General features: G+C 40.2%; 1 protein-coding gene across 1 annotated transcript in view; it reads right to left on the bottom strand.

The window, feature by feature from the left end:
• The window catches only part of LOC109305462, a 115154-nt gene that overhangs the window by 74279 nt on the left and 20816 nt on the right, over positions 1 to 20059 (bottom strand). Inside the window, 1 exon segment of the mRNA XM_019528469.1 lies at positions 12428 to 12542. Coding sequence (XP_019384014.1) covers positions 12428 to 12542 — 115 coding nt within the window.

Genomic DNA, 20059 nt, shown 5'->3' with positions numbered 1-20059 from the left:
CCAAAGTTTGGTGTCATCGGCAAACTTGGCCAGTCCACTCATTAATGAAGAGGTTGAACAATATAGGTCCAAGGACAGAGCTTTGTGGGATCCCACTGGTCACAGGGCACCATGATGATTGACTTCCATCAACGGCCACCCTCTATGTCTGACCACAGAGCCAATTTCCTGTCCAGCAGATCATGGTGGATCTGAGGCCTCAGTTGGCCAGTTTTGCTAAGAGGTGATCATGGGATACTGGATCAAAGACTTTTTAAAGGTCAAGATATATGACATCAATCTCTTGCCCCTTGTCCAGGTGATAGGTCACCTGGTCGTAAAAGGAAATGAGATTGGTCAAGCATGACCTACCTGCAACAAACCCGTGCTGGCTATCCCTCAGGGTATTGTCATCAGCCAGTCCATTAAGAATGGCCTCTTTGATAATCTTTTCTAAGACCTTCCCCAGGATAGAGGCCAGGCTGATGGGGCTGTAACTTGCTGGATCCACTTTCCTCCCTTTCTTGAAGACAGACACCACATTAGCCTTCTTCTAAACACTAGGCACTTCACCAGAGCACCGGGAGTTCCTGAAGATACGTGCCAGGGGCTGAGCTCCTTGAGTACTCTGGAGTATAAATTGTCAGGGCCAGCTGACTTGAAGGTGTCCAGCCTCTCAAGGTGTTCCTTCACGAGGTCAGCATTGATGGAGGGCAAGGAACCAAGTTCTTCTTGGTGACTAGGGTAACAATCTGTTTCCAAGAATGACCACCCTAGACCAGTGTCCTCCCACTGGCAGGGACCAGATGTTGTCAGAGAAGTGACCCTATTAGACCAATGGGTCTGGGAAAAAAGTGCATGTCCCTGGAGTCAAAATGCATTCCAGAGACATGACACCTTAGCACAGGCTTGTCAGGCATTTGGTGTTTTGGTTACTGCCACCCAGCCAAAAGTAACTAAGGAGAAACAGAAAACAGGAGCTGTGTGGGCTCTCTGGAGGGTTGCCAAGCATTATGCAACTTTAGTTCAGTGTCAAAAGCTGGAGGCGGAAGATTTGTTGTGGGAAAAGGAACAGCTGAGGAAAAGATTGGTGAGTATAGAGCTCACTTTTGCATGGCCACAGAGGAAGCACTGCAGGCTGCTACAGCCTTAGAAGACACAGCAACTCAGTGCCTTGATTGGAAGCAAAAGGTATAGGAGCTTAGCCAGTGAAAAAGCAGGAATTAAAGTAGTTATGCAACAAAAAAACAAAGCACCAGGGGATGAAGTGTGCCATGAACAGTGTCAGAAGGAAATTACATTCTTATAGGGATTATTAAAGGCACAGAAAGGAATGGTGTCAGCTAGGCAAGGAAGACAGGAGAATAACTTCCCTCATCAAACTCTTATAAGTGGGATGGTAATATTTGGGATCAACAAGATGAGGACTAACCTGAAAATGTCTACTTCTCTTACCCCTATGCCCCATTAATGAAACATTTGGAGTACTGAGAGGCTTTAAGCCTCCATGCTGATAAACAGGTTACCCCAATTACTTCCAAAGTTAAGAAAACTGTGGCAGAATAGGGTCAAGGGGCATATGGGGCCTGGGAATCTACATGGGCTACGATGGATGCCATGCCTATGATGGCAGCTGAGGCCAAGGTCACAGCGGATTATTTGGGAAGTTTAAATAAAGACATGGTGATCAATTGGGTCACCTGGGCTTTACAACAGCCTGGCTAGGAATAGGCAGATATTCAAATTGTAGCAAGGTGTGCACACCTTGAGGATTGGGGCATACTAGAATTCATTACATCAAAGTCTAGAGGAGTTTACCAATGGATAACAGCAGCATTAACTGCTTTGCTGTCAGTGAAAAAATATTTAACAAATATATTACAGGAACAGGGTACCCAGTAGCCTGTTAAGGCATATCTTAACCAAAAAAATGGTCCTGGCCCTAGCTGTGGGAGTGCTGCCTGTAGCTGAGGATATTAATATGTCCAATTATGAAGTGCCACATTATAAAGAGACCCTATATAATGGTTTTAATGTCTCAACAAAAACCATCATGGAACATATAAGCCCATTCATAACCTTACATGCTTGGCTGTGTGATGCAGCTGCACAGGCAGGAAGCATTTTTAGAGAAGGTAGCCAGTAGGCAAAATTAGAGAAGGAAAAGATGAAAAAAGGTAATTTAGAGCCAGCCCAATCTGTTACATTTGCAAATTATGGACGTAAGACAAATGAGTATGGTGTTCAGTGGATGGGCCAAGGTGGAAGTAGGGGAAGAGGAGGTATTATAGAGGTAACCAAGGAGGAGGTATGGGGTGATGTTACATGGTCCCCCAGGGACCAGAGAGTTTGGGAAAATAAGGCTTTCGGTCTGGGATTTGGAAAAGGCTGATGGAAGAAGGGGAATCAAAAGAGAAATGAGATAGGAGACTTAATAAGTTTTTTCAAGGGCTAGCAGATTTCCAACACAGAAGGCAGCTGGGTAGCAGGGATGAGCCGAAGCCAGTGGCTTGGCTCCATAAGCCATCAGCTCCCAATGAGCATTAGGAGTGCCCCAAACTCCAAGGGTCCCCTAAATTTATAACTTAGCTTTGTTTTTACCCTTGGGGAAGACCTGTTAAGCACGCTATGGTGGGGACTTGTGAACGTGAGCCTGTAATGTTGGTAGGTACTGGGGCCTTAGTTAATATTTACAGGAGATAGTTACTCTCTTATTTTTTACTGATAGGATATACAGGATATGGCCAAGAAATTATGAGAGCTGTTCATCCCCATTCAACACAGGCAGCTGAAATAGCTGTTTTTGTTTTTTTTTCCTTCTGGGTCTTGTAACAAGAAGGCTTAGATCATGATGTAGCTATTTTCACTGACTCTGACTGGGTCACTAGAGCTATGGTAATGTGACTGCCCATTTGGGTAGCCCATGGTTTTTGTACTGGGGTTTGAAAACGAATTGCCCATGCTGATAAGTTGCAAGATATATAAAGCTTAATAAAACAGAGACTGGACAAACCTAGGTTGCTCATATAAAAGACCATCAAAGGGATGAGTCTGCAGAACATCACTGAAATAACCAAGTCAATACCTTGGCAGCCTTGTTAACATTGCCAGAAGAAGAAGAGGTTAGTGTAGTCATTACCCGGGCACAAGGAAAAGAACAAACTCTAACTCTTGATTTGGCAATCCTCCAAGTAGGGGATGAAGAAATTCAAAATTTAAAGGATTTAGGTCAAGACAAAAGGGACAAGTATATTATATGTAAGCATGAGGGATTAATTTGGGGACAGCATAAAGGGAAAGAAGAAAGGAAGTGGATAGTTCCAAAAGCTGTTAGAATGGATTTGATTCGATTTGTACATGCACAGGGTCATTTAGGATATAAAAATGCTTTGGATAAAATTAAAGAAATGGTGTGGTGGCCCAATATCAACAAGGAAGTACAGTATTGGTGTAACAAATTCTTGCCATGTGCTTTGGTAAATGCCAATCCTCAATTTCAAAAGGGCTCTCTCATGGCTCTATACATTGAGGGGTCTCAAGATAGAATCCAAATTGATTATGTAGGACCTTTGACTGTAACATCTAGAGGAAATAAGTACTGTCTTGTTGTTATTGATCCATTCACTAAATGGACAGAAGCAATTCCAACCAAAACTGACACTGCACAGGTCATGGCCATTCAGTTCTTTAACATAGTTTTCTCCCAGTGGGGACTTCCTAAGCAAATTGATTCAGATCAGGGTCTCCTTTTTACAGGAACAGTTATGCAGGACCTCTGTAAAATTTTAGGAATTAAGCAAAGATTTCATATTGCAAGACACCCTCAATCCTTGGTATGTGTTGAATGATCTGATTGCACCCCTAAAGCTTTTCTTTGCAAGGTTGTTGGGTCCTCAGGTAAGGATTGGTATCAAAAGCTTCTCCTCTTCTTAATGGCTCTGAGAAATACAAAAAACTCACATTTTTGTACACTCTATAAGGTTATGACTGGAAGGTAAATGTGTACCCCTAAACAAAGGTGGTTTGGCCTTGATGTGTCCAGAGGATTAGAGTTAAAATCAGTCACAGATCAGTGGGTTTTAAAAATAATATCGATATTCACCAAAATATTGCTATTCAGTTAAAGCAAAACATTTATGAAATAGGCAAACAATTCGTTTGGATTAAAGAGTCTATAGAATGGAATAGTGGGGATATAGTCATGTATCAGTGCTTCTCAGAGCAAGATCATGTGTTAACTGCAAAATGGGAGGGTCCAGTATACATTGTTAATAAAGCTAGTCCTACAGCTTATCACAAGAAAATCATAAGAGGTATCAGAGAAGTGTAGAAAAAGTGGTTTCACTCCTCCCAGTTAAAGGCCTGGAAGGGCAACTAATCAATGTTGTATTCTTTTTAAAAAAAAATTCAGGATAATAGCCGAAGCCTGTCATATAAATTCATGGGAACTCATGTCCGCTATCCCTTGCAAGTTATTACAACACTTTGAAGCTTGGAACATACCTGGGAGCTGACTCCACCTACAAACTTACATAATCACATAGCAGGAAAATTGGCATTACATTCACTGGGTAAATGTTACATTTATAGCACAATAACACATTAATAATGTCATAAATTATGGTATGTTACACATGCAAACAATTTATGATGCAAAAAAATGGCAAACCAGCCATAAAAATGTTCTACTTTTATTGCACAGCCACATGTGCACCCTCAGAACATTACAGCATAGCAGAAACCCAAGACTGAGGAGCCAGTTTCCAGTCTGGAACAGGCAAGCGGAAGTCCTGGTCAGGGACACAGTTCCCCCTGTCCCTTGAAAGGTGCCAGGACAATTAAAGCCATGTTGTATAGCCAAGCACTGGACTTTATAATGACATTTTAAATATCCCCAGATCCCAGGATTATGCTGCATGTCTGTATGCACATCTGACATGGGAAAATGCATGATTTTTGGAATCTGGGATAAAATTTCTCAGAACCCATTGTACAATTAAGTTAACATCTGCCAGGGCTCTTAAACACATCTGTGAAATTCCTATAGACATCACTGTGCTTTTGTATCTGACAGAAAACTTGTCCCCATACTGTTTTTCTGTGTCACTTTGTTTATAATTCTATATAAAAATATATCTTCAGTTTTAAAACAATAAGAATATCATAGTTTTATATTGTAACATGTAAACCACAAAGAATTGTGCTAAATTAATGCAAGTTGACCTCTATGCTTTAGCATGAAACATTTGTTTTTTTCTTCCATGTTCTGCATATAAATTGTATTCTGTCCAAAGATATTAACAATTCTGACATTTACATGTTATATTTTATGCATAGTTTATATGCACAGTTTCTTGTTATTTTTCAAAGTGATTCTCATTTTGTGAAATGTGCTGGTTTGACCTTACTGAACTGGTGTAGCATGAATGTTGGAGAGGAGGGATTAATGTTCGAAAGAAAAGGCAGAGTTTAAACACACAAATAAGTCCTCTGATTTTCAGAGGAGCTAGGCATTCACACTTCCCCTTGAAGTCAGTGGGAGTTAAAAGGTACACAGTATTTTTGAAAAACAGTGCATTTATGGAAATGTATATTATTAGGTATCCACATGTAGGGGAGGAAACTTAACAAGATACTTTATTAAAACTAGAATATAATTGCAGTTATAAGAATAGAAAGAGAACATCTTTTCAACATTTTAACTAGCTAGGTTGTATGTAAATACATTCAAATTACTTAATGAATTCCCACAGTATTGAAGATCTGAATATAACAAAAGTCTTCAACAGTAAATGTCTTTTATTTAATATATAGCTTTTGTTTACAGATCAAAATCTTAGTTTAAGAGCAGTGAAGGCAGTACAGTAACACGGGGGGGGAAATCGAAATAGTAAGTACCCCTTGTTAGGCATTGTAATGCCTGAAACTTAGCTACATATCTCGATGAGGATGATTCAAAAATAGAAAGCTAGGCATCTAGGCTCTCTGGGCTGGGTCAGTGCCAATTTCTAATATGTGTGTTAGGGTAACGATATAGATTTTGAATGTTAGGGTAATGATATGGAATATGGGGGTGCTGAGTGTGCAGCTGAATGAAGGCTTTTTCCTGTGTCTCAGCAAAGGCTGCTAGTCATAAGGCTAGCTGATATATTAAAAGCAACTAACTTTGCAAATGCTTAACCAAGCAGTTTCCTAACAAAAGGGTAGTGTGTAAAATGTTTGATTTGCTATGTAAGAACAAAATGCAACCCACCAGCTATTATCAGGAGATAAGACAGAAGCCAAACCTTGGAGACAGTGCTTAAATCAGCAAAGAACAAGAAAGAACCAGCAAGTGACCAAGAGTGCCCGTGTTCATGGTCTTATGCATGCGCTCTTAGCAGAGAGGTATGTAAATGAAGGAAATGCATAGGCAATTCCATCTTAACGAAGTAAACAGTAAACTGAGGTGGAGCTTAAAATGGGAGGAAAAATGGGTGAAACTGGAGGTGGAACAAGGCAGGGTAAATGTTAATGAGTATAAACTAAGGTGTATAAAATGTGAAAAGAACTATTGTTCAGTGCAGGACCCCATCTCTTATGGTGTGAGGCCCCCTGTCGGAAGCTGTTTCCATTCTGAATAAACCTGTTGTGAGCAATGTGTGCTGGTGTTTGCTCCCTGATCTGCTTGGCTAATGAGTAGCAGGATCCATGGGTAATTGCACCATCATCTCCCTAGTCATTGGGCACCACATGGAGTTGGGGTCTAACAAAGTGTAAACAGGATGAAGGCAGAATTTAGGGACAAAAAGCAATATAAATTGATCCTTCTCGGCAACCACAAAACCACTCAGGGGCATAGATCTGACTGATCCAGACTGGTGGCCTCTGCACCTTGCTACTGATAAAACACAGTGCAATCTAAGTCAGTGCTGGAAAGTTCCCACACTCAAGTCCCCAAATCCTTATGTGAGGCCAGAATGTACCTTAATGCTGAGAACAGATACAAAGACAAAGATACAACAATATAGCCAGAAGTGTCGTGTTCACTGACTGCCCAGTAACGTGAGTTTAGGATTTGTTCAGAGACTGGGAGACTTGAGTCTCAGTCTCTCCTCACCCTCAATGCCATATCTTCTATTTTACCTCCTGCTGAAGCTAGATCAGGGTCAATTCAAGACCTCAGAGAAGGCAACAGAGTAAAAAGGAACATGTCTATGCAGCTTTGTGGTTATTGGACTAGAGTCCTATCTTCTGGCTCCTATTAAGAAGAATATTTTTAGTTTTTAATCAATTACCTTCTAATGTGTAATATGTAGACATGTGGGTTATCCAGGACTGACTCCTCCCTTTCTAGAAGACTGCTTCCTCATTAAGCTTTAGATGGCTTGCCTATACCATGATAGTAGTGAATTCCAGGACCAAGGAGCTTGAGTATACTCAATACATATCCTGCCTACCCATGCCCACTGATGCACTCCAAGCCAGGAAATATATCAGTAAGGCTGGTCTGAACCTGTTCCCAACCTTCCAATTGTTCTCAGCTACTCTGTTGACTATGGGCATTTGTACATGTGATGGGGAGTGCTCTAATGCCTGAAACATGCAGTGTCTCATGTATTCATCATCCTATGCTTCAAACTGGTAATGGGGCACCTTAACCTAAGTTCATTCAATGAGCTTTAATTAAAGTACCCCAGCCACCATTTTGAAGGGTGGGGATGCTGAATACATAAGATGCACAGCCTACTGTAGTGTGTTAATTAGCACACACCAGCCGACTCAGTTGATTTTACTCTGCCAGGTTGTAATTACAATGCATCAGAACAGCATCCCTGCATGTTTACAGGATCCCTAAAAGCTTGAGAGCAGACAAAAAAGTATTTTATATCCTACTGTATAAGGCAGCCTCCTGAGAACTGGGAGACATGGGTATAAACCCATTCAGGTCTACTGAGGAAGGCTTAGAATCTGTATCTTGTATATCCTAGAGCAGGGTAGGCAATGTTTTTTGGCCGGAGTGCCAAAGAAACCATAATGTCTACCTGGGAAGGTGCCGGAGTACTGACATGCCAGAGCCTGGAGCAGCCTCCTAGCTGCAGCCAGCCCATGGAGCCTGGTCTGCTTGCAGCAGGGCTTGCAGCCTCCCAGCAGCCTTCTGGGAGCAGCCTGAGCTCTGTGGCTGGCAGCAGCTGCTTAGATCCCTGGCTGGCAGTGGTGTGCCGAGCAAAATGGGTTGCGTGCCATGCTCAATAGATGTGCTGGGGATTGCTGACCCCTGCCCTAGGGGATTACTCTAGCTATTGGCTATTATGCAAAAATTAGGCACCATTACAATTCTGCTTTTTAATGAAAGTGACTAACTGCTTGGCTGAACTCAATTATGTTGTTATATTCAGCATTGGCATGTTCAGAGCTTTGGCTCACCCAAGGACTTAGGTTGATCCATTTATTATGGGCTGCAATAGGTCTTTAGTGGAAGTTGACAAGTAATTTGTCAGGTAAGGTTGTTTCTGTGCATGTTCTAAAGTAACCTGGGGATTTTTACAAGTCCATATAGGTGCTAAAAGAACACAAATACTTTTTTGTGGCCACTGTAGAAGAGTTATTGTGGCTTTCTATGACTCAGACACCTACGTTTCACCTACAAACAGGTTCAGGTGGCTAGTTGACCTATATGGATCTAGCACTAAAACACTCATGAATAAAGAATAACTTTCAATTTTCAGATTAATATGATTGCTATGCATTTTTCAGTGTTCTGTCCTGACATCATTCCTTCAAAAATTAAGATGGAGTAGAGAAATGAAGTTTAGATTGTTAGGGTCAGAATAACATAGAACTCTTTTCAAGTAGTGATTAAGGGAAGAGGTTCTTGAATTCTGTGGCGTGGGTATATATGGACAAAGAAAGTATTTTGGTAGACAGTTTTGCATGAAAATCAGTCCAGTGAAGAAAAAAAAACCGAGTTCTCATGACCAACAGTTCATAAATCTTTGACAGTTTGTTCCATTACACACACTGAGACATTGTAATGAGGGTGACTGGGTTCCAGTTTTGGAATCCTGACCAGAACTGACAAAGCCATATTTCTTATTCATGGCAAATTTATATAAATCATTGCTTCCTTTCCTACTAAAATGTCTACTTGTGAGTAGTAATTACTGCTAGAAACTGAAACAAAGTCTCTTTCCAAGTAACAGTTCTCTCTGTTTTTCTTAGCATTTATACTGCTGCTCATTAGCTCAATATCTCAACAACTCACATGTAAAATCAATGACAGCAAAAGCTCTCTTGGACATCCTGGAGATACTTGTATCTGAAGATATTTACTCCTTTTTGTAGGGAGTGAAACTCCTCTTAAAGAAGGTGCTTCAAGATTATTAATTTCCTCGTCCTTTGGCATTTTTTTTACCAAATGGAAATTAAAATGACTGCCAAATTATCACAGTAAAGAAGTCTATTTAGACAGGCAGATGCTGCAAGGGTTTAAAAAGTGTGTCCAATTCTTGATTTTCCTGATCTTCTGTGAAAGGTCTTTCTATAGTGTAATCTATCAATGCTTCATCTCTAGCTATCACATGCTTTATTTTTATTAACTACATTAATGTCCAAGGAATGCAGTTTTTACTGTGGTTCATAAACCAAAATTCAGTATTTGAATATATAACTGGAATTCGATCCATGAGAGGATGTAGCATTTTGAAGTAGTGAGCAGAAAGCTGACTGGTGGGGATTGCTCATCAGCAGAAATCCAGTGGCTGACACTGGAGCTTTTGGTGGCAGAAACCTCACTGCATGTTCACTACTGCATTCCCCCAATGCCACACCCCCAAACCCCACTCCCCAATCCTCCATATCTACTCCTAGCTTGATCCTTTAAATGCTTAGTAAAGTAGGATCAAGACTTTATACTGTAATCACAGACTGACAGATGTCTTGAGATCTGTCCAAAACACTTCAAATGGGTGAAAAACATCCTCCCAAAGTGATTTAAAATGCATATGCTTCTATTCTCCACCCCCCCTCCCATTCCTAATGGCTCAGATCAGTGTAACCCAAATTATATTGCTATTTTTTCTATTTCTTACAATATTAAGGTGATTTGCCTAGTGATTTTTTTTTTGTCTCTAGCATCCAGCAGTTTAGATTTTTACTCCATCAAGTGCTGCATTAGCCTTCTAGTCAAAAATAACTTATCAAAACTCAACAATAGCTTGTATATCATTTCTTTTCATGAAAAAAATACACTGACTTTCTCCAGCAGGGTTACCCGCAGCAGGTAAAGCATCCACAGTATCTGCATATAAAAGATTTGAATAAGATGACAGAGAGCAAGTTTGTTACATTAGTGGTTCAGTACTGTTGCCTGGTAAACTGACTTCTGAAATGGTTCTAAAAATAGCAGGTATATCAGCTATGCTAGAGTGTCCTATAAAAACCTGCAAAGCAACCACATTGATCTCCTTCAAATCCAGCCATGAAACTCAGCTCTTTTCTGATTCTTATAAAAAAATAACCAATTGTCGGACAGCTGTGCATAGTGACCACCGTAATTATTCTCGTAAGTCTGACATCTTGAACGCCTCCTCATCCTGTCTGTTTATTTGATCTTTTTTCTGAGTCTTGCTTTCAACAGTAAACTTTCTGATATAACCTTCTTTTTTCTTCAAAAGCACATCTACACTTTGCCCTACATCACTATAGTGATGTGCTATGTTGTCATATGGCATGCTACAGTGATGTAATGATCATGTAAGTCTACATGATCGCTACTTCACCATAGTGGTGCTGTCCTCCATTTTAGCACACTGCTATGGTGCAGTAGTGGCAAATGAGCCATGTGCACAGTGCAATATGGGCAGTTACTGTACCATGCTTTAGTACTTTCTTTTGGATGTACTAAAGCACTGCACAGTAAAAATGTTGCCATAGGGTGACATACAGTAGCACCCTAATAGCAATAAACATAGTGGGATAGGGTACACTAGGGCCCAGGTTTTACTCTATCCCTAAGAGTGTATTTACATGTGCTCCGGGGTGAAGAGGGGATACTTTAGAGTGGCTTCCAGAGCCACTTTAATTAAAGCACCTGCAGCATCATGTGTATTCAGTATGCCATGTTTCAAAATGACAGCATGAATGATTTAACTAACACTTGTTCAATTAGTCCAGAACAGTCATGTAAAAGTTGAATCCCACTTCTGTTCTGCTACAGTCCTATTCCATTAGAGAAGCACATACACTTTACAAAACATTAGTCAGAATAAAAAAACCAAACACATTCAGCATTAGATACCCATAAAAAAATAAACAAACCAGCATTAGAAAGTGGGACTGTAACTCAGGGCTATCTCCTTTGAAGGTCAATCTGTAGCCTCATTACACTACAGAGGGTGCTGTTACAAGTTACCTTAGAACAGCCCTTAGATAAGCCCCATATAAAGTGGCATAACTTTAAGATGCTTAGAAGCTACTTGGCACAATTTAACTCCCTTTCATGTGTGGTTTTTCTCATTTTATTTATTTATAATGGTTTAAAGGTTACCTATAACACCACCCAGGGTCATGCTCCTTCTTTTGGCCTCCTTTTGGCCTCATGGTTCCCCTTTTGGCCTCATTAAGCCTTATCTATTCTCATGAAACCATAACAATTGTTGGTCTCATGGGGTAATTACCACACCCACATGAACAAAATGGAACTAGTAACAAGAGTATAAATGTACCAAAAACTATTTATTAAACATAGATTGTTTGAAAGAGTATTGATGATGATTTGAACCCAAAATATTATTTAACTAGGACTATGAAAAAAATTAAAACATTTTTTAGTTTCAAAATGTGAATGAACAATTTGCTAAGTCTGCCATTCACACTGTTTTCAAACAGCAATTACTTCCAAAAACATTTCCTAACTGTTTTAACTAAATATTGCACTCCTCACAAAGCAGCAGTGATATACTGTGGTGTACACAAGCAAATTGCTTACAGTCTTCACAGTCTTCACATTTTGCAGTGTTGGATAAAAAACACAGTGTATGCTAGTGCTTGCAGAAAGTTCTACCAGACTGCATTGTGGCAATTTGTAATGTAAGACAGTCATACCAGACTTGATGGATTTAGACATATTACGTGTATCCATGATTCTTTATTTTATTGGTCAGTTGATCAACTATTCTCAAAGGTCCTACCAAAAATAGGGCTGTCTTCATAAATGTGATCTTTGTTACCAGTTTGTGTTGTGGCCTAGCCAAATGATGAGGCTGGCAATGGCAGCCACATCCAGCATATTGAAAAATAGTGTCATTGGCTGCCTGTTGATTTTCCATCTGTACATGGTCATACAGAATAAGTTTCATAGTTTCATAGTTTCTAGGGTCGGAAGGGACCTGAGTAGATCACCTAGTCCAACCCCCTGCCACGGCAGGAAAGAGTACTGGGGTCAAACGACCCCAGCAAGGTGTACATCGAGCCTCCTCTTAAAGACCCCCAGGGTAGGAGCCAGCACCACTTCTCTTGGAAGTTGGTTCCAGACCCTAGCCACCCTGACTGTGAAGTAGCGCCTCCTGATATCTAGCCTAAATCTGCCCTCTGCCAGCTTGTGACCTTTATTTCTGGTCACTCCTGGCAGTGCTCGGGGGAACAGGGACTCTTCCAGTGCCTGCTGGTCCCCCCTGGTCAAGCTTATCCACCCCTCCCTTGTTTTTACTGTAGTCATGGGTGATTTATATCTTTCTTTGCTCTCCACCCACTGACAGGTCATGATGCATGTTTGACGATGACAGCACAACTCTAGACTTTTTGGAACATAGAAAACTAGGGTGAGTTCCCCATCACAAGCAAAAGCAGAGTGGAGGATGGCCATCCATTAGTTACCATGGATAACTGAAATGGACATGAATGAGGTGTGAATGAATGCTGACCTTTTAGATGCATCCACCCAAAGTGGCCAAACAGGTCTTGGCCTGTCATTTATATAGAAATTGCACAGTAGTTACCCCAATGCACAGAAGTTACCCCAATGCAGTAACATGGGCTGTTTTCCTCATATGGAAAAACACATCCACGCCAGGGGTAACATGTTACCATGAATGGCGTGTGTCCCTGGCGGCTGGGGCGGGGGGGCATGGCTGCACCACTGGTGGTGGAAGCCCAGCAGCAGTGAGCAGGGAGCTCCCGCAGATGCTGCTGGCACTGTCAGTAGTGGGGAGTGGGGGTGGCCAGTGCTGATCATGGGTCGGAAGCCACCCGCAGGTGCTGCTGGCTGTGGCAGCGGTGGCAGCCAGGGGCCATCAGGGACCACCCGTAGATGCTGTCACCAGTGCCAGTGGTGGAGTGGTGAGTGGCGAGCACCTGCAGGCACCACTGACAGTGTCAGTGGCACCTTTTTTCAGGGGGTGCACTGCCATGCACAGGGCATGAATGTGTACCCATGTGTACCCCTTACGAGTCGGCCCTGCATGTTATCCTGGGCAGTTTTTTCATTCACAGAGAGCAAATCATTCATGTAAGGTGGCTGTTCTTTGGGGATATTTTGCACTGTAGTGCCAGTAACAATGTCCTAAAAAGAAGAAAAAATAAGAATGAATTAACTTTAAGATACTCCACAAAATATGCATCTGGGGTAAGGAATTACCCCATGGGAATGTGTGAAAATTAATCTTGTATTCTTGGGCACAACAACCCAGTTTCAAGGAAACAGGTTTCTTTGCCTTGCCATTAGCTCTGTGATTATGGCATTCTTCTGGAAAATGGAAGATATGAGGTAGAACCCAGGACTCCATTTTAGGCCCCAACCATTAGGCAAAAGGTGTGCGAGCCTGCTATTAATAATGCACACTTTTCCTATGGCCAAGCTGAATTATGAGATAACAGAATCTGAGTCAGGCACACACTTTGTACCTAGTGTTTCTTATTGGCTGTCTAGAGGCAACACCATTTTCAGTTATTACATGCACAGAAGGTACATATTTTCCCATGGAGAGAATGGGAGACTCAGACTAGACATGGAACAGGATCTGGGTCTACGTATTTTCAAAATATGAATAAGAAATAAAAATGGACAGACTAGCTATTCTTCAAAATATATATTTCCTGGGATTTTGTGAACATAAAGATCACTGGTAGTCAAATGGGGCCATCAATAAACAGCATGGCATTCCTAGTTATTTACTGGAACCTTAAGGGTTTCTCTACAAAGGTAACTCAATTAGAGGTTTTATAGATGTACTTGGGCAGTCAAAGGGGGTGCTTTAATCAGAGCAGCTCTGAGAACCACTCTAATTTAAAGTGCACACAGCATCACACGTATCCATGTCTTTGCACTGAAAAATGGCTGTGGGGGTGCTTTAACTAAAGTTTGTCAAATTAGCTTTAGTTAAAGCACCCCCACCACCATTTTTCACCCTGGGGATGCTGATACACATGATACTGGAGTCAGCCAGAGCATGGTAATTACCACACTCTAATGTTTTGTAATTACAGCACGTCACAACTTCCTCTCTGTATGTGTATAGATGTCCTTAGCTTCTCCCTCTTGCTGCCAGCCCAAGAGATAGAGCCAGGCTTATTAGGCATGTCAGTGAACTTAGATGCCAAAGTGCTATTCTGTTTCACCCTGCTCTAGTCTCAGAAAAACCCTGCTCTTTCTGCACCACAGAGATTAAGTGACCAATCTGTAATCATCTAGGATCCCAGGATGCAGATATCCTAGACCCTCTATTTAGTGGGTCCTCCTTGTTCTCACTGCTTTTTTGGTGACTTAGTCTTAAGGGCAAGATTATGGCATATTACAAAAGGAGATAGATTTATTAATGGATTTTCAGGGACAGGACTTGAGCAGGGTGAAGTAGAATTGGACTTTGGCATTTAAGTCCATTTTCAGACCATAAGCTAGAAAATAAGCTGTCCATTATTGTTTCTAAGAGGACCCACTATATTAGTCATACAAATGCCAAGTTCTACATTTTGAAATGTTATTCGTTTTAGATCAAATTGTTAAGGAAACACTAAAATTATTAAGCATTTGTTTAAATTGCTTTTTATTTTGATGCAATTACTCTGGGGAGTAAAATTAGGTATACACTTAAGAGCTTAAGCTTATAAACTTATAAGCTTAAGGTCTGAAGAGTATATTCCAAGAATTGGTGAATCAAACAATGTATTAGTTATATAGCAAGTATGCTGGTGCCATTCAGGTAACCAATGATTAAATAACAGAAGAACAATATTCAAATTTAAATTATGCAATGTCCCAGAATGTTGCCATAGTAATGGCAGGTACTTATCATCAGGGATCCTGTTTTTTTCTGCTTAAAAACAAAATCCCCAATTTTCAGGTTAAAAAAAGTAATCCAAACTACACATTTTTTCCATGATCAAAATGAACCTATAGATAGATAGATAGATACTGGTGGTTCATTTTGATCATGGAAAACAGATGGATGGATGGATGGATAGTGGTGTTTCATTTTAATCATGGAAATATGCGTTAGTTTTTCTAACCTGAAAATTTGGGCAGGGGGGCGGGGAGGGGCATAATCAGATTAAACCAGGATACATGGTTATCATTATTCTGTACTGTGCTGACATCTGGCTAATGGACAGGTCTGTATCATCTTTGCAGGAGATGGCCAGTGGTGTCCTCCAGGCTTTGGTTCTTGGCCATATGCTGCTCAACATTTTTATCAATGAGTAGATATGGATGTGGAAAGCATGCTGGGCACATTTCTGGATGATAGTAAATTATGGTAAAAAGCAGTCACACTAGAGGATAGGATGCAGATCCAAGTAGACTTGGACAAGCTGGAAAGGTGGGTGGAGCAGAACCGTATGCAGTTCAATAAGGATAAATGCAGAATGCTTTATTTGGGGAGAAGTAACCAATGACATGAATATAGGTTACGAGGAGATATCCTGGATGGCACGATGGCTGAAAGGGACCTCAAGGTTTTAGTTCATTATAGGATGAACATGAGCCACCAGTGAGACACTGTAGTTAACAGAGCTAATAGAATACTGGGATGCATTAGCCGATGTGTCTTGAGCAGAACTAAGGAAGTCATACTTTGTCTCTATTTGGTGCTGGTGAGAACCTAGCTGAAGTACTGTGTCCAGTTCTGGACATAATGCTTCAAAAAAGATGTGGAGAATCTTGAAAGGGTTGAGAGAAGGGCTACAAGAATGATTAAGGAACCTTATGAGGAAAGACTAAGGGATCTGGGACTGTTCAGCCTGGGAAAGAAAAGACTAAGATGGAACTTGGTGGCCATCTATAAGTACGTAACAGGTGAATATTGGGAGCTGCAGAGAAAACTGTGCAATAGAGCACCCCAGGGAAGGACAAGGAGCAATGGCCAGAAACTGTTAGAGGATAGTTTCAGGTTGGATGTAAGGAAGAACTTCTTTATGGTAAGGGTGACCAGAATCTGGAATAGACTTCCCAAGGAGATAGTGCAGTCCCCAGCCTCAAAAGTCTTCAAGGGTAGATTGGATTCCTTGCTGAAATCAATTGATCTCAGCATTATTCCTCCCCGGGGTAGGGGGTTAGGACTCTGTTTATGTTAAATGGCCACTATTTTTTTTCATATCAGAAAAAAAATGTGTGGTACATGTTGTCTAGGACTATTAAAATGTCTCTTACTTTGGTATGCTTTAGGGTTGTTGGTTGTAGCCATGTTAGTCTAAGGAAACAGGCAGACAAAGATCTTTGGGTGGATTTGATCAACTAAATAGTTGGAAAAATGTTCTTTACAAGTTTTGGGGGTGTCTGTGCCTGAAAACTTGCAAAGAACAATTTTTCCAACTATTGAGTTGGTTGAATAAGAGATATCACAGCTACCAAAAGAAACTTGCTTTACTGTGGTAGGCTTTAACACTAAACTAGTAATAGAGAATACTTCTTATAAAAACAGAAGAGAATCTCATGGGAATAAAAACAAACTAGCAGAAACTCAAATTGATTTTTTGCTTGATAAGCACTAAATGCAAAGATGGAAGATAGAATCAATTCAAATTTGATGTAATTCTACTAATATCAATGGAACTGCGAAAGGAATAGTTTTGGTCATTGGTCTTAGAGCAGAAACGTTAATCATTACTCTTCAAGAAACATCAAAGAGATCAACCAGTCAACATTGCAATGTTTCTCCCTGAAGACAGTATATAAGTAATAGAATAGTAATAGCTTTGCTTACTGTATATGCCATGCATTTCTTTTCATTTGCATTTTCTGTTTGAAGTAGGTTGCATTTCTATTTCTTTCCCACTACTGTAGTTACAGAGTTTCAAAAGGAAGAACCAGTGTTATTTGTTCCTAAACATTGTGGGAGAAAGCAATTCATTCAGTCCTGACAGATCCTAAATTTTTGAAGATGGAAAAACTGCTAATGTGGCATTCTGTCAAAGAAGAGCAATATCAGCTAGACAGATGGGTGTATTTCAGTACTGGGCCCCTGAAGCATTGTCCGCCCACCTGTACTGGCATGCTATGCTGTTATTCTATCCACCGACAGAAGACTACCGTGGCAGTCTCAAGGGGTGTAAAAGATCACAGGACTCTCTTCCTGACAGCAGTCAGTCTGGAGGAGAGAATACCAGATAGAAAAAAAGACTGTTCCAAAATGGTATATTAAAAAAAAATAGTACCTCCTTTACATTGCAGGCATCCATCACCTAAGAATAGAAGGGGAAGAAAGCCAAATCCTCAGCTTTAACCAGGCATTTTATAAAATAAACATGTGTGCCAGTAGCCATATGTGTGCATGCTCGTGATCTGTGGAAAGAGGTAGATAGTGTGACTTTCCCAGTTTTTCCCAGGGTAGAGAATCTGACCAGTATGCAGAATCTGTACTGAGTACACAAAAAGCAGTGAGTAGTCGGTATGGTTAATTTCCCACATGTGTAAAATAAATTGTGTTCTTTTTAATAGACGTTTTCAAGGTATGCATTACATAATTCTTTTTATGCTCCAAAGGAGAGAGAGACCTGGAGTAAGATACGGATTCTCCACCCTTACCCACAGAAAAGAAATAATCCAGATCTCATTTTTCCAGAAGAAGAGGAAAGTTGTGATTTCCAAGCTGTGACACTCTTCTTCCCTGTCAAGTACCCTTGCTGCTCTACTCAATGGGGCAAGGCACATGAAATTTCAGTCTCAATATCAGTTTTTTCTACTGTTCCTGTGTTGAATATGTGGGCTACTGAATTTTCACTTAACAATGAATCGTAATGGGACGGGTTTAACAGAGAAGTGGTTTATCAAGTCAGGGTGAGGGTCACTTCTTACACTTACCCTTCATTTTATCAGAGAATGAATAAATAAATGAATGAATGAACTGCTGATGAATATCTTATCATTTTAAAACTGATATTCAGTCACCTTGAAAATATGTCTACAAGTAAAAAGAAAATTAGGAAGAACAAAACAAAACCTGTCCTCTTCTCCAAGACTGTAGTGTAAACTACACTCCATCCTCTATGCAATGCCACCACAGTTGTCCTTTCATGTGGTTAATGCATTATAGCAATTCTTCATTTAGCACTGTAATTAAAGTTATATCAGTGCTCTCTTACCCCTATTCTCAAAAGTACTGTGTGCCTGCCAAGCAAAATAAGCTGAAAACAGCTTGTGCACTAGTTTGACCCTCATCCCCATTATAAAATTATCCAGAAACAAACAATTGCCCAAAAAATGCACAAAGGAATGTTCAGTTTTATTTGCAATAAAGAATTGTAAGGTGGTATGGGGCATTTATACACATGATCTGGGAGTGGGGGTAGAGGGGGAGGTTTTAATTAGAGTGGCTCTTGGAGTCACTCTAATTAAAGCGGCTGAAGCATCACGTATATCAGCATCCCTGCAGTGAAAAATGACAGCAGGGATGCTTTAACTAAAGCTCATTGAACAAATTTTATTTAAAGTTCCCCCACCACCATTTTTCAGCATGCGGATGCTGATGCACGTGATTCTGGAGTCTGCTGGAGCATGGTAATTACCACACTCCAGGAGACTCTATTAATCGAGTTTGACTATAGTGCCTCACTGTACCCGGCACAGGATGTAGACCACATATAGGCACCCATGTAGACCACACTTCAGCCAATAGCTTAGTTTGAAAAGAGCTCCTCTTTAGGTCTGAGCATTTGTTTTGATAATCATAATTTGACAATTGAATTGTATGATTGGCTACTTGGACCACGTGGTGGGATGTTTTTTTTCGATGACCTAATGATCCTCTATAGGGAGCAATTTTTTTTTTTTTTTTGATTCATCCTATCTCACTCATGGGCCTGAAAATAATTTTAGGCTCAGGATTTACATGTATAGGTCTGTTAGAAAACCTAAAACTTTTAAATAACTACAAAATTACATCCAATTACATTTTCTTCAGCTACTTAGTCTACTGCTTCTTTATGGAGCATTAAAATAAGGAAACAACAAATTATCTGTAAAATTTCCTATTAAAGGTGAGCTATTTTATACATCAGGGAACTAAGATGTTCCACATATCATAGTATGGAAGTATAGAATAAACATGCTTATCCAACAGTAAATCCAAAACAGCTATTACAGTGTATGGAGTCGTTATATAATTATTTTAAATAAGAACAACATTAATTTTGTCAACCTGAATCTTTTTGGTCCATATAAAAATAATAAAGGTAAATACTTGTACTTGTACCCATTTGAAGTCAATGAAAGTTTTGCCCTTTTCTTCAATCAGAACAGAATTTTACCTTATGAACTGTAAATTCATGCCTAAATTTTTATTTCCTTGACTTCACACTGCACTGATTTGCTGTCTCCTTATCTCCTACAAGCTTACCAGGGAAAGACCTAATCAGTGTATGACTCAACACCTTCAAGGAATATCGAGCTAGAGAAGGGTATTTTTCAATAGCTTCTTCTGTACATGCTGATAAGCAGGGATCATGGTTTTCTTTGATTTAAAAAATCCATAATTTTTTGTTTAAAAAAAGCAACCCCAAATCCACAGGTTTCCATGATTATATAATAATATAATATATAATATCACTAATATATAGCTATGTTTCATTTTAATCATAGAAAACTGTGGATTTGGATTTCCTTTTTTTGACT

This window comes from Crocodylus porosus, unplaced genomic scaffold (genome assembly GCF_001723895.1).
Source record: "Crocodylus porosus isolate Cpor-Errol unplaced genomic scaffold, CroPor_comp1, whole genome shotgun sequence".
Taxonomy (NCBI): Eukaryota; Metazoa; Chordata; order Crocodylia; family Crocodylidae; genus Crocodylus; species Crocodylus porosus.
This window is presented reverse-complemented; position numbering and strand designations above follow the sequence as displayed.